The sequence below is a fragment of the Miniopterus natalensis genome, chromosome X (genome assembly GCF_054644295.1).
Source record: "Miniopterus natalensis isolate mMinNat1 chromosome X, mMinNat1.hap1, whole genome shotgun sequence".
Classification (NCBI taxonomy): Eukaryota; Metazoa; Chordata; class Mammalia; order Chiroptera; family Miniopteridae; genus Miniopterus; species Miniopterus natalensis.
This window is the reverse complement of record NC_142103.1, coordinates 105854374-105869232: the sequence shown is the minus strand read 5'-3', so window position 1 is coordinate 105869232 and position 14859 is coordinate 105854374. Positions and strand designations below refer to the sequence as shown.

The window sequence follows — 14859 nt, the reverse complement described above, 5'->3', positions numbered from 1 at the left end:
AGGCTACTCGAGCTCCTGGTTGCACTTTCCACTTTGAGCAGCTTAGAGCAAAAACGATGAACCTATAACACGCACAGGGTGGGGCAGAAGTGGGTCTACAGCCGTGGGTACGGAAAACGCAGAGTTTCTTCGTGTATTATTATTTGTTAATTATTGGGCTGTTTTCCACACGGACCACGGTAAACCTGCTTTGGCCCCGCCTTGTATTAGAAACCACGGCTGAGCGTGAAGAGAAAACCGAACCCGACTAGCTGGCTCTTTGCTCTGATTTTACTGTTTTGTTTCCACTTTTTTTGCAATGAAATCAAATTATGAAGCTTCACATTCAAACGACTGATAGAATTTGTTTTTTTTTTTGGAAAGGCCTCTTATTGCTAAAACAACAGTGGTGCTTCAGTTTTGGAATGTAATTCGTCCCGGGAGCCCGTACGAGTTCTGAAACGTTTGGAAAACCGAGGGATCCACAGCCCACAACTAGGCCTCAGGGTCTTGCCCTCGGCGGAAGCCAGCGTGGGGTGTGTTTGACTTCCGAGGCGTGTTTGAAAACCGAAGCATTTCCTTCCGGGTCGACGGGCCTGCATAGACCGAAATGTTTGTCAGCGGAGACGTTGGGAAACCGAGGTACCATCGTATTTGAAAAATTTGGTAAATTTAAAGTCAGAATGCGTGTGAAACGAAGGTGTCAGTTAGACTATATTAACATAAAAAATACTCTGGTTTTTGAGTAAGCGCCAGCTCAGGGATGTTGGACAGTGAACATTTATAAGGGATACCATTAATTCCGTTTTTATGATTTTTTTTGTTTGTTAATCATCACCAGAGGCTATTTTTTTCATTGATTTTTTTTTTAAATAAAAGAAGGTTGAAGGGCCCAGTTGGGGTGGCTCAGCAGTTGCGCATTGACCGACGAACCAGGAGATCGCTGGTTCGATTCCTGCTCAGGACATAGGCCCCGGTTGTGAGTTTGGTCCCCAGTAGGGGACGAGCAGGAGGCAGCCGATCCCTGACTCTCCCAATTGATGTTTCTCTCTCTCTCCCTCTCCCTTCCTCTCTCTGAAATCAATAAAAACGTATTTAAAAAAAAAATAAACAAGTAAAAAAGAGGGAGGGAGTAGGCGAAAGAAATATTGATGTGAGGGAGACACATCGATTGGTTGCCTCCTGTGTGCACCAGCCTGCACCTGGGCTGGGGATTGAGCCTGAAACTCAGGTACGTGCTGTTGGCCGGGGAATCGAACCCGAGACCCTCCAGTGAGCTGGCCGACGCTCTAAGCACTGAGCCAAGCCAGCCAGGGCTATTTTATTTTATTTATTTTATTTTATTTTATTTTATTTTAATTTTATTATTTAATTTTATTTTATATTTTATTTTATTTTATTTTATATTTTATTTTATTTTAATTTTATTTTATTATTTTATTTTATTTTATTTTATTATTTTATTTTATTTTATTTTATTATTTTATTTTATTTTTTATTTTATTTTATTTTATTTTATTTTATTTTATTTTATTTTATTTTATTTTATTATTTTATTTTATTATTTTATTTTATTTTATTTTATTTTATTTTATTTTATTTTATTTTATTTTATTTTATTTTATTATTTTTTCCAAGTTGCTACAAATGCAAAAGTGAATTGATAGTTGTGTTTATTTATTTTTGGTTGTTTTTTTTGTTTGTCTGTTTTTTTCTTTCCCAAATACTCACAGGGGCTGCTGGCTCTGGGTGTCCCTGTGGTGCATGGTTGGGGGCCTCCATGCCGTGTTCGTGACCAGGAACTCCAGGCCCAACATTGTCCTGTTGATGGCCGATGACCTTGGGCTGGGAGATTTATGCTGCTATGGTAACAACACAGTCAGGTAAAGACCCCCCACCCCCCACCCCCCCAACCCTGGCTGGTGGCATCTCCTGGGGGGAGGGAAGGGCTCCCCAATCCCATCGCTGTCAGTTCTCAACACGAACAGCAGAGGGCGCGCTAGGCAAGCGGCAAAAGATCAGGCCCTCATTTCGTATCTCTGTCTTCTTACCTACAGGGGGCGCTGCTGTTGTTTTTATTATTGTGTTTTTAAAAAAACCCCAAAACACCCCCAAAACACATAATACAAACATCTTTTTAACCCATTGAAAGCAGGCCGTTCAGAGGCATTTAGTAAATTCGCAGCGGTCCACCCAGTGTCGATTCATTGGTAATCCCAGCTCATCCCTCCCCCAGGCCCTGACAACCACTATCCTGCTCTGTGTCTCCCTGGAGTCCCTGGTGCTGGAAATTTTATATAAATAGAATATATAAGGTATCTCTTTGCTGCGGCTGCCCTAAGGAGCCCAGACAGGGCAGCTTCGACAGGACATTTATTTTCTTCCAGTTCTGGAAGCTGGGAGGCCGAGATCACGGTGTGGACACGACTGGTTCCTCCTGAGGCCTCTCTCCTTGGAGAGCAGACGGCTGTGTGGCCCCTGAGTCCTCACACGGTTGTCCCTCGGTGTCCTTATTTCTTCTTCTGATTGGATCAGGACTCACCCTAATGACCTCGTTTTACCTTCATCACCTTTCTAAAGACCCGTCTCCAAATGCAGCCCCATTCTGAGGTCATGGGGTTAGGGCCCAGGCGTATAAATACTGGGGGACGCAATTCAGCCCACAACATATAATATGCGCTTTTCTGACACAGGCTACAATGCCGATGGACCTTGAACACAGCACCCGTCCCCATTGTAGCCTGTGTCAGAGCTTCACTCCTTTTCACGGCTGCGTAATATTCCCCCATGTGGATGGACCACATATCTTTGTTTTTTTTAAATATTTTTATTGATTTTACAGAGAGAGAGAGAGAAACACCCATCAGCTGCCTACTGCACACCCCGTGCTGGGGATTGAGCCTGCAACCCAGGCATGTGCCCTGAGCAGGATTCGAACTGGCAACCTCTCGGTGCATGGACCGGTGCTCAACCCACTGAGCCACACCAGCCAGGGCCAGTTTCAAGTTTTTCAACATCGTGCTCGAGTTCTTTCTAAAGCCTCTGGTACCCAGTTCCCTCCTTTATTTTTAAAAAATTTTTATTATTATTTTTTAATATATCTTTAGTGATTTCAGAGAGAGGAAAGGAGAGGGAGAGACAGAGATAGAAACATCAATGATGAGAGAGTCATTGATCGAACCCGCAACCTGGGCATGTGCCCTGACTGGGAATTGAACCCCGATTGCCTGGATCCCAGGTTGACTCTCAACCGCTGAGCCACACCCGGCCGGGCATATTTACTCATTTTAAAACCATAGAGAAATATGGTATAATTCACCGCACACACATAGACACATGCTTCCTTTTATTCAATAATTCACTTAATAAATATTTGTTTAAGAGATAAAAAAAAAAACAACAATAAAAAACGGGTCAAGAATGAGCCCTGCTGGTGGTTGAGCATCGACCCAGGAACCACTCCTGGTCAGGGCACGTGTCCAGGGTCGGGGCTCGATCCCACCAGGAGTCGTGCAGGAGGCAGCTGATCAATCACTCTCATATTGATGTTTCTATCTCTCTCCCTCTCCCTTCCCCTCTCTCTAAAAATCAATAAAAACATATTAAAAAAAAAAAAGAAAATAATCTGTTTCACACACACATGTAGAATTATCTCATTTTAAGATGCTGAGGAAAAGCACCGGTGTTGTTTAAGTATTTAAAACACTTTTTTTTGGGCAGCAATTTCGAGAACTTTTTTTTTTTTTTTCCCAGTAATTTAGAGAATTTAATACATTAGACAAAATAAAATGGGAAGTAAATTGAGTTTAAAAACACAGCATTTGGTTATTTAAAAAAGCTAAGTTTCGCTACAGCTCAGCGAATAATCCCACAGGCTTCTAATAATTAAGATTAGTATTCTTAATTATGACAGTTGACTCATCTTAGTTTGTAATCATCTTGCCTGAAGGTTCATTGTTTTATACTCTGCTTATTTTTTGCATTTAATCACAGGTGCATCCAAGTAGGTAGAAAATGGAAATTGAAAAAAAAAAAAAAAGCGTTTTAGGTTGACTGGAAACAGAGTCAACCCAAGACACAAAGGCTTTGGATCTCCTCCGTTTGGTGGGGAATGGGAAACCTCAATGCTGATTGTCTGTCTGTCTGCAGCACCCCGAATATCGACCGTCTGGCCAGGGAGGGAGTTCTGCTCACCCAGCACCTGGCAGCAGCCTCTGTGTGCACCCCGAGTCGGGCGGCGTTTCTGACAGGCCGCTACGCCATCCGATCAGGTGAACTGGGCAAATCCCACAGGCTTCTCATCTCAAACTCTGCTGTTTTATTATGCACCCTAAATCTAACCCTAACCCTAACCTAACCCTAACCCTAACCCTAAATCTAACCCTAACCTAACCCTAACCCTAACCCTAACCCTAACCCTAACCTAACCCTAACCCTAACCCTAACCCTAACCCTAAATCTAACCCTAACCCTAACCCTAAATCTAACCCTAACCTAACCCTAACCCTAACCCTAACCCTAACCCTATCCCTAACCCTAACCCTAACCCTAAACCTAACCTAACCCTAACCCTAACCCTAACCCTAAATCTAACCCTAACCCTAACCCTAACCCTAAATCTAACCCTAACCCTAACCCTAACCCTAAATCTAACACTAACCCTAACCCTAACCCTAACCCTAACCCTAACCCTAACCCTAACCCTAACCCTAAATCTAACCCTAACCCTAACCTAACCCTAACCCTAACCCTAACCTAACCCTAACCCTAACCCTAACCCTAACCCTAACCCTAACCTAACCCTAACCCTAACCCTAACCCTAACCCTAACCCTAACCCTAAACCTAACCCTAACCCTAACCTAACCCTAACCCTAACCCTAACCCTAACCCTAACCCTAACCCTAACCCTACCCCTAGCCCTAACCCTAACCCTAACCTAACCCTAACCCTAACCCTAACCCTAACCCTAACCCTAACCCTACCCCTAGCCCTAACCCTAGCCCTAACCCTAACCCTAACCCTAACCCTACCCCTAGCCCTAACCCTAACCCTACCCCTAGCCCTAACCCTAACCCTAACCCTACCCCTACCCCTAGCCCTAACCCTAACCCTACCCCTAGCCCTAACCCTAACCCTAACCCTACCCCTACCCCTAGCCCTAACCCTAACCCTAGCCCTAACCCTAACCCTAACCCTAACCCTAACCCTAACCCTAACCCTAACCCTAACCCTACCCCTAGCCCTACCCCTAACCCTACCCCTAACCCTAACCCTAACCCTAACCCTACCCCTACCCCTAGCCCTAACCCTAACCCTAACCCTAACCCTAACCCTAACCCTAACCCTAACCCTACCCCTACCCCTAGCCCTAACCCTAACCCTAACCCTACCCCTAGCCCTAACCCTAACCCTAACCCTAACCCTAACCCTAACCCTAACCCTAACCCTAAGCCAAGTTCAAGAGCACGTGTGCATTTGGCCCGTGGGAGAAGGAGCGCGGAGGAAGCTTATAGTCAAAGGCAAGAGAAACACTTGGGAGAGAAGAGACTGGAAGGGGCACAGGGGGTGCATCCGAGGACCTCAGGTAGACGCAGGGATCCGCGGGGCCCCTGCCGGGAGGGCGGGTCTGGGCGGTCACCTGGGCTCTGCTCCTGTGCCGTAGGCATGGCCTCTGCCTTCAACCTGAACCGCGCCCTCGCCTGGCTGGGAGGCTCGGGCGGTCTTCCCACCAACGAAACCACCTTCGCCAGGCTGCTTCAGCATCAGGGCTACCGCACCGGGCTTATAGGTATGGCCGGCGGGGGAGCTGCGGACGTGGGAACCCCCTCTTTTTCTGGGCCACCTCTCCAGGGGGTACCTGGGGCCAGCTTCTCTTTGCGAAGAGACAGTGAAAAAGGAGCTTAAGGCACAATGATGGACGGCCTTCAACACCTAGAGCAAGGAGTTAGAAAAACCGTGGGTATGAAAAGCAATTATGCTCATCCATTGCCCCCAAAATAGAATATTCTGTAGGGCGGGGGCCTGCTTTGGCGAGGCCATTGCTAGCTGAAAAAATGAGTGAATTTTTAATTAAAAAAAATTATTTTTTTGTTCATTGTTATCGGAAAATATCTTTTTCCATCGCTTTGATTTTACAGAGAATGGGAGGGAGGAGAAGAGATAGAGAGAGAGAGAGAGAAACATGATTGTGAGAGAGACATATTGACCGGGAATCGAACCCATGACCCTTTGGGGTACAGGGGGACTCTCTAACCACTGAGCAACACCGTTCAGGGCATGAATCAATTTTTAAAGGGATCTTCTTGAACTTGGGAACTGAAAGCGTACACAGCGAGCAAGGGGAGGCAATTACTAGCCGACGTGTTCAGATCGCCCCCCTCGCCCATGCCTGTGGGGTGTCGGTGTTGGGCAGGGGTGAGACTGTGGGTCGGCAGGTTTATGCCACAGGATTCTGGTCCCATCACTTACGCCTCTAAGGAGAGACTCTGTGACCAAGTAATTCTGAGACACGTTTCCTGTTTGTTATAGGCGCTAGTTTTAGGATTTTCCATGTAGATTGTACCTCGGACATCAGCTAAGATGGCCTCACTTTAAAAAACATGAGTTTGCAGATCTTAGCTGTTGTAAATAGCGCCGCTACGATCTGGAAACAGCCCAAGGGCCCATCCGTAGACGAGCGGATAAAAAAGCGCTGGTATATCTATACCGTGGAATACTACGCAGCTGTGAAAAAGCAGGATCTCTTACCCTTGGGGGCGGCATGGAGACACCTGGAGGGTATTATGCTGAGTGAAATAAGCCAGGCAGAGAAAGAGAAATATCCCCATGATCTCACTCATAGGTGGAGTCTAATGAACCAAATAAACTTATGGGCAAAATAGACCCAGAGACATGGAAGCGTGGAGCAGATGGAGGGAGCTCAGAGGGAAGGCAGAGGGCGTGGGGATTAACCAAGGAATTTATATGCCTATATTCATAACCCATGGACACAGAAATAGTGAGGTGAAGGCCTGGAAGAGAGGGGGGACTGGAACCAGGTGGTGGGGGGCAAGGGAGAGAAAAAAGGGGGAGCATCTGTAATACTATCAACAATAAAAATAATTAAAAAATGGGAAGGGGCTGTTCAATGGGGGAAAAGGGGACATCTGAAATACTTCCAATAATACAGATAAATTTAAAAAGAACACCCCCCCCTCAAAAAAACAACAACCCCAAAACCAATGAGTTTGTATCATCCATATGTGACCAGTAGTGAGTTTATTCCCACAAAGCTCCCGGTAGCATCAGATGAATAAACATCTTCTAAATTAGCTTTGAGGGAGACTCAGGGCACCACCAAACCTGGGTGTGAGTCCAGCTCCCCCATCATTAATATGACCTCAGGCTTCCTAATGAATCCACATAGTAGCTTTCTCATTGGTCCTAAAGGGTCTTAAAAGAACGAAATACAACAATGCGTGTGAATAAATCAGCACAGAACCTGACCCACGTGGTATGTGCTCGTTCGAGGGAATGGCTCCCATTCCCCAATTCCTTTCGCTCACGATTAAGTTTCCGGGGATAGCGTATCATCCCCACTTTGGGGACCGTGGAGAGGAGCTGCGGCCACAGAGTTTTGGTTATTTTTTTAGTGGGTGGCATGAGACAGTGAGAAGTGACTGCTCAAGGGGAACTCGGGCTCCGTCCCCAGTACAGGAAATTCAGGGGGCAGCCAGCAGGGGGCGCAGAAGAGGCAGCCAGCCGGTGACGCTCTCTCATCATTGATGTTTCTCTCTCTCTCCCTCTCCCTTCCTCTCTCTGAAATCAATACCTATTTTTAAAAAGATAAAAAAAATTAATACAAAAGAAAATACACGGCTGGTCGGTGGAAGCGTGAACACATATCAACCAAGACGCAGTCTCTGGTTTCCCAGGGAGTGCGGGGCACCTGGGAATTTTTTATTTTTATTTTTGGAAGCTTTTTTTTTTTTTTTAAATTATCTTTATTATTGAAAGTATTACAGATGCCCCCTTTTTTCCACATTGACTCTCTTCCCCACATCCACCCCCCACCCCAGGCCTTCCCCACAGTATTGTCTGTGTCCATGGGTTATGCACAGATGCATATAAGTTCTTTGGTTCATCTCTTCCAGTCCCCGCTTCCCTCTGAGACCCCTCCGTCTGCTCCATGCTTCCACGTGTCTGCATCTATTTTGTTCAGTTTATTTTGTTCATTAGATTCCACAGACGAGTGAGATCCTGGGGATCCTTGTCTTTCTCTGCCTGGCTTATTTCACTCAGCGTAATACTCTCCAGGTCCCTCCCTGCTGTCCCAAAGGGTAAGAGATCCTTTTTCACAGCTGCATAGTATTCCCCGGTGTAGATGTACCACCACTATTTTGTCCATAAGTTTATTTTGTTCATTAGATTCCACATATGAGTGAGACCGTGTGACACTTGTCTTTCTCGGACGGGCTTATTTCCCTGAACATAATACTTTCCAGGCCATAGACTCTGTCCATCTAGAAAAGAGATGGGTTTCTATTGCCCACTTTTAGCCTGAAAGATGCAGGTTTTATGCAAACAGGTGTTGGCGCCATAGCTACAGACATCTTAGCATTTGCACGGAGACGATGTCGGGACCAAGAAGATCCATGGAACCGTGGCTGGTGTGGCTCATTAATAATAAAAATAATAAAAGATCCATCAATGGCAAGAAAGTCCAAGTTTTTTGTAACTTCTCCTGACAGAAGCCCATGTTGTAGAAATGCTACCCCTGTTTCTATTTTCAGGAAAGTGGCACCAAGGCCTGAGCTGTGCCTCCAGGGATGACCACTGTTACCACCCCCTGAACCATGGCTTCGACTACTTCTACGGGATGCCCTTCGGCCTTCTGAGCGACTGCAGGGCCTCCGAGACGCCGGAGCTGCACCGGTGGGTCAGGATCAAGCTGGGCATCTCCACCGCGGCCATCGGGCTCCTCCCTCTCCTGCTGCTCATCCCCCGCTTCACCCGCTGGTTCCCGGTGCCATGGGGCATCATTGTCACCTTCGGGCTCCTCGCCTTTGTCTTTTTCGTGGGCTGGTTCTCCAGCTACGGGTTCGTGCGGCGTTGGAACTGCATCCTCATGAGGAACCACGAAATCGTCCAGCAGCCCATGAGGGAAGACAGAGTCTCCGCGCTCATGCTCAAGGAGGCCCTCTCCTTCATTGACAGGTATTCAGTCACCCACGAAAACCCAAGACACACAGGGGACTGTGATAAGAAAATAAAAGGTGCCCTGGCTGGCGTGGCTCAGTGGTTGAGCATCGATCTATGAACCAGGAGCTCGCCGGTTTGATTCTTGGGTTTCAGGCTCCATCCCCAGTAGGGGGCGTGAAGGAGGCAGCAGACGGCTGTTTCTCTCTCATTATTAATGTTCCTATCTCTCTCCCCCTCTCCCTTCCTCTCTCTGAAATCAATAAAATCCATGCTGTCCAAAAGGATACAAGGTCCTTTTTCACAGCTGTATAGTATTCCACGGCATAGACGTACCACCGCTGTTTTATCCACTCAGCTACGGATGGGCACTTAGCTATTTTAAATTGTGCTGCTATGAACATAGGGGTGCACAAATTCTTTCTGATGGGTGTTTCAGGATTCCTAGGATATATTCCCAGAAGAGGCATCGCTGGGTCATAAGGCAGCTCCATTTTTTATTTTTTTTTGAGATAACTCCATACTGTTTTCCACGGTGGCTGCACCCCTCTGCTTTCCGCAGTCGCCTCTCTCTGTAAAGGTAACTCAGTCTGACTTCCTACCCTCAGGTACAAACGCGGACCTTTTCTCTTGTTTGTGTCTTTTCTTCACGTCCACACGCCCCTCATCACCAAAGAGAATTTCGTGGGACGCAGTAAATACGGTCGCTATGGCGACAATGTGGAAGAAATGGATTGGATGGTGGGTAAGTATTCAGGAAAAGCAACCAAGCCTCTAGATCGTGGGGTCAGAAAGCAAATCTGTACTCATCGCCTCAATGGACGGCGCCTTGCGGATCTTGGGAAATCAATAGGTACACGTTTCCCTGAACTAAAAGCTGGCAAATCAGTGAAATCTGCAAATATTTCCCCCCCATTGTGCCCAGCTCCCACCCCACCCCAAGCCTCCACGGCAAAATATATAAAGAATTCATACAACTCAACACGTGGAAGACAAAGGCTCCAATTAAAAAATGGGCCAAGGGCCTCAGTGGACACGCTCTGTCTTCTCAAGGGACTGTCGACCCGTAAAAACAATGCTTGCTGGGTCCAGCAGAGTATTCACAAGCATCTATGATAGCGATGTATTACGTAATATTCTGCAATCTATACTAAAGTATAATTTAATTATGCTGCAGTGTGTAGTAATCACGAACACATGATAAACAGCCATGGTCCACGCTGAAAGGTGACAGCTCCCTGTCTCCACCTGTGCCAGGTAAGATCCTGGAGGCCCTGGACCAGGAGTGCCTGACCAACCAGACACTGGTGTACTTCACCTCGGACAATGGGGGCAACCTGGAGGCACAGGCCAGGGGCGAGCACCTGGGCGGATGGAACGGGGTCTACAAAGGTGAGGCACAGGGGCTGTCCCACTTCAGTTGATACCCCTGCAGGGTCTCCTGAGCTTTGCTCGCACCCGTGTCAACCCCCAAATGCTGTGTGGAGATGTTTAGGAGTTATACTCCCTTGTCAAGCTAGATGGGGAAAGGTGGTGAGTTTGGGGGCAGTGTGCAGAGTGGAAGACAAAAATGTGGGAAGTAATGAAAGCCTTAAGAGCGTAGCCCTGGCTGGTGTGGCTCAGTGGTTAGAGCATCAGTGGGTTAAAGGGTCTAGGGTTTGATTCTCGGTCAAGGGCGCTACCTGGGTTGCCCCAGCTGGGTGAGTGGGGGAGGCAGGCCATCCACGTGTCTCTCTCACATCGATGTTTCTCCCTCCCTCCCTTCCTTCCACTGTCTCTAAAAATCAATGGAAAAATGATCCCTAGTTGAGGGTTAACAACAACAGACAAAAAAAGCAAGCAGAGTTTATGTGTAGGTTTAATTTCCAGTTGAGGGGAGCATGACACAGTTGAGTTGAAGTCATCTTTGCCTTTGCTCTTTGCTTTTAGGTGGGAAAGGGATGGGCGGATGGGAAGGGGGCATCCGCGTTCCAGGAATATTCCGGTGGCCAACGGTGCTGGAGGCTGGGAAGGTCATTGACGAGCCCACCAGTCTGATGGACATTTACCCAACGCTGTCTTATATCGGGGGAGGAATATTGCCCCAGAACAGGTAGGAAACCACTGCTTGCTCCTAGTCTGGGGGCATAGGTTTGAGTTGCATGTGGATACATTAGATAATCTTACATGTTTGTGAAACAGATTGCTTAATTTTCTTTCTTTTTAAAAAATATAAGTTTTTATTGATTTTTAGAGAGAGAAGGGAGAGAGAGAGAGAGATAGAAACATCAATGATGAGAGTGATTGATCGGCTGCCACCTGCACACCTCCTACTGGGATCGAGCCCCAAACCTGGGCACGTACCCTCACCAGGAATGGTTCCTGGGTCAATGCTCAACCACTGAGCCACACCGGCAGGGCTCATTCTTGACCCGTTTTGTTTGTTTTTTAATCTCTTAAACAAATATTTATTAAGTGAATTATTGAATAAAAGGAAGCATGTGTCTATGTGTGTGCGCTGAATTATACCATATTTCTCTATGGTTTTAAAATGAGTAAATACGTGACATGCTTTAATGGTTTAATTCTGTGGAGTGTGTGTGTGTGTGTGTGTGTGTGGTGGTGGGAGGATGTGTATTCATTTGCAGTGGGGTTCCCCTCCAATCAAATAAGAGTAAAAAGTGCAATGTTGTAATCCATGACGCTCACTCCCAATGTCTTGCAAGGTTATCACCTTAATACTTCCATCTGCTGCCCTCTCCCATTATCTTAGAAAATGTATCATATGTCTTAATTTTTTCCCCTTTTTTGTTATAAAATAACTGAAGATGAGCGATAAATTTTATTATTTTTTTAAATTTATTTTTTAAAATATATCTTTATTGAATCCAGAGAGAGGAAAGGAGAGGGAGAGAGAGACATAGAAACATCAATGATGAGAGAGTCATTGATCGAGCCCACAACCCAGGCATGTGCCCTGACCAGGAATCGAACCCCGATCGCCTGGATCCCAGGTTGATGCTCAACTGCTGAGCCACATCCGGCCGGGCAATAAATTTTAAAAAGTCTGTCTCCTCTCCCTCCACCTCCATCCCTTCCTCGTCCATCTCTTCCCGCTCCTTCTGTAATAAGACAGGCGACTAAACCACGCCTCCCTCACCACTTTGTGCATTTTCCTTTCTCTCCTAAGAGTGATCGACGGCAAGAACCTCATGCCTCTGCTGGAAGGCAGGGTCCGCCACTCGGACCACGAGTTCCTCTTCCACTACTGTGGGGTCTACCTGCACGCCGTCAGGTGGCATCAGAAAGACTGTGAGTATGAAGACGGTAGACATGTGGGCATGTGATAAAGACACAGCCCTGTCTCCTTTTTCTCTGAGGGAGGGCAGGAGCTATGACACGTGCAAATAACCTCCAGCCAGGATGAATCTTCTCCTTAGGAAAATTATGTAAGCAGCCATTGTACTACAGTAAGTTTATCGAGGTGTGTGTCTGTATGTCTCTCTATGCTTGTATAAGCAAATAAGCAATTAGCTTATTATGCATGTATGCTAATACGCAGGTAGAGAGAGAGAGAGAGGGAATACAAATGTTCCCAACTAAGAATATTAAAAAAAATTAGCAACAGGGAGTGAACTTTATTCTAACCTACACATCAGTCACTACCTGCCTCTCCTAATTCACTGTTTCTGTCTCACCTTCACACTATCGGATGCACGTAAATAAATATATATCAACAAATGATATCGATTACCTTACATCTGTCAACGAAAGCTTTCAGAGACGTTTGGATAAAGTTATAGAATTTTTACTTGGTTGAGCTTGACTGGAACTGCAGAATAGATACGGGCTTTCTCCCGTGCAATTCCTCAGTACTGGTGTGATGCATTCTTCAGGTCAATGTGGATGAGTCTTCCCTGTAAAATGAAAGCAAACAAACAAAAAGCTTTTCCTGCCCTGGCTCAGTGGCTCAGTTCAATTCGTTGGGTGTCCTCCATGCACCAAAAGGTTGCTGCTGGTTCAGTTCCTGGTCAGGACATATGCTCAGGTTTTGGGGTTGATCCCCAGTAGGGGGCGTGCAGGAGACAGCCAATCGATGACTCTCTCATCATTGGTGTTTCTCTCTTGCTCTCTCTCTCTCTCTCCATTCCTCTCTCTCTAAAAAAAAAAAATTTAATAAAAAATTTTTTTAAAGAAGAAAAATCTTCAAGTTGGCAGTAAAATCGTGAATTTTTTGATAGCTGAGGAAACACTATTTTTGTTGTGTAACTTTTTGCAGGAGACTTTCAATTATTAACCAAAAATCATTTGAGAAATACGTGTTTAATGAAAAAAGATCCTAAAACAATAACAAATATGGCATCTCAACGAGAGGGTTCTGTTTCCCAGGTGCAACGGTGTGGAAGGTTCATTACGTGAGTCCCAAATTTTCCCCGAAGGGAGCTGGAGCCTGCTACGGGAGTGAAATATGCTCCTGTACTGGAGACGTCACCTACCACGACCCTCCACTCCTCTTTGACATCTCAAGAGATCCTTCTGAATCCCGACCGCTCAGCCCCAACAACGAAGCGTTATTCGACTCTGTGGTCATGAAAATCGAGGCGGCCGTCAAAGAGCATCGAAGGACACTCACGCCCGCTCCACAGCAGCTCTCTGTGTTCAACACTATTTGGAAACCGTGGCTGCAGCCCTGCTGTGGGAATTTCCCCTTGTGTGGGTGTGACAAGGAAGATGGCATTATAGCCAACGCTTGAGGAGCAGACAGGGGCTACTTGTTACCAACCACCCACGTGCTATTACAAAGGCTATTGGGAACAGTTCTCGGCTGACTCATTCAACCCCTTTGGGATCAACAATGACGCCCTCCACTCATTTTTTAAAAAATATGTTTTTATTGATTTTGTTTTAGAGAAAGAGGAAAAGAGAGAGAGAGAAACATCGATGAGAAAGAAATATCGATCGGCTGCCTCCTGCACGCCCCCTACTGGGGATCGTGCCCTGATCGGGAACTGAACTGGTGACCTCCTGGTGCTCAGGACAACGCTGACCCAACTGAGCCACACCGGCTGGGCCACCCATGTTTATAACCCTTAGATTTTAGTTTTTTCTTCAAGTTATGTCCTGGAACTCAGTGAGGACCAAGTGGTTCTGTATAGCAGCGAACTGAAGTGGAGCATGGTCTGTATCACGTTTTCATAATACTGTGTCATTTTTTCCAGGGCAAAGAAAGACTAAGCTGACCTTCTCCAGATCCTTGTGGATCTGTGGTTCCTAGAACGTTAGAAGTAGCAGGTCCGATGTCATTGTGTGTTTCCTTCATTGAATTTATTAGGGTGACAGTGGTTAATAAAATTATATAGGCTTCAGGGGTACAATTCTATAGTATTCTGTATATTGTGTGTTCACCACCCCAAGTCAAGTCTCCTTCCATCACCATTTATTCCCCACTTACCCTCTTTTACCTTCCCTACCCCCCTTCCTTACCCCCCATAGAAGATAATCACCATGCTGTTCTCTTTGTCCATGAATCTTTTTTTTCTTTGCTTAATCCCTTCACCTTTTTTACTCCAAACCCCTCCCCTATGATAGCTGTCAGTCTGTTCTCTGTGTCTGTGATTCTGTTTCTATTTTTTTTTTGGTGTTTGTTTATTTTGTTCATTAGATTCCACATATACGTGAAATCATATGGTCCTTGACTTTCTCTGAGTGGCTGGTGTCACTC

General features: G+C 46.0%; 1 protein-coding gene across 1 annotated transcript; it reads left to right on the top strand.

Moving 5' to 3' along the window:
* Positions 1 to 1645: 1645 nt before the first annotated feature.
* ARSH (arylsulfatase family member H) lies at positions 1646 to 13955 on the top strand. Its single transcript, XM_087813497.1, has 9 exons — positions 1646 to 1862; positions 4129 to 4250; positions 5644 to 5769; positions 8753 to 9176; positions 9767 to 9903; positions 10416 to 10550; positions 11088 to 11250; positions 12328 to 12449; positions 13527 to 13955. The coding sequence occupies exons 1-9, from the start codon at positions 1744 to 1746 to the stop codon at positions 13889 to 13891; spliced, it is 1713 nt and encodes a 570-aa protein (XP_087669623.1). The 5' UTR covers positions 1646 to 1743; the 3' UTR covers positions 13892 to 13955.
* The last annotated feature ends 904 nt before the right edge of the window (positions 13956 to 14859 follow it).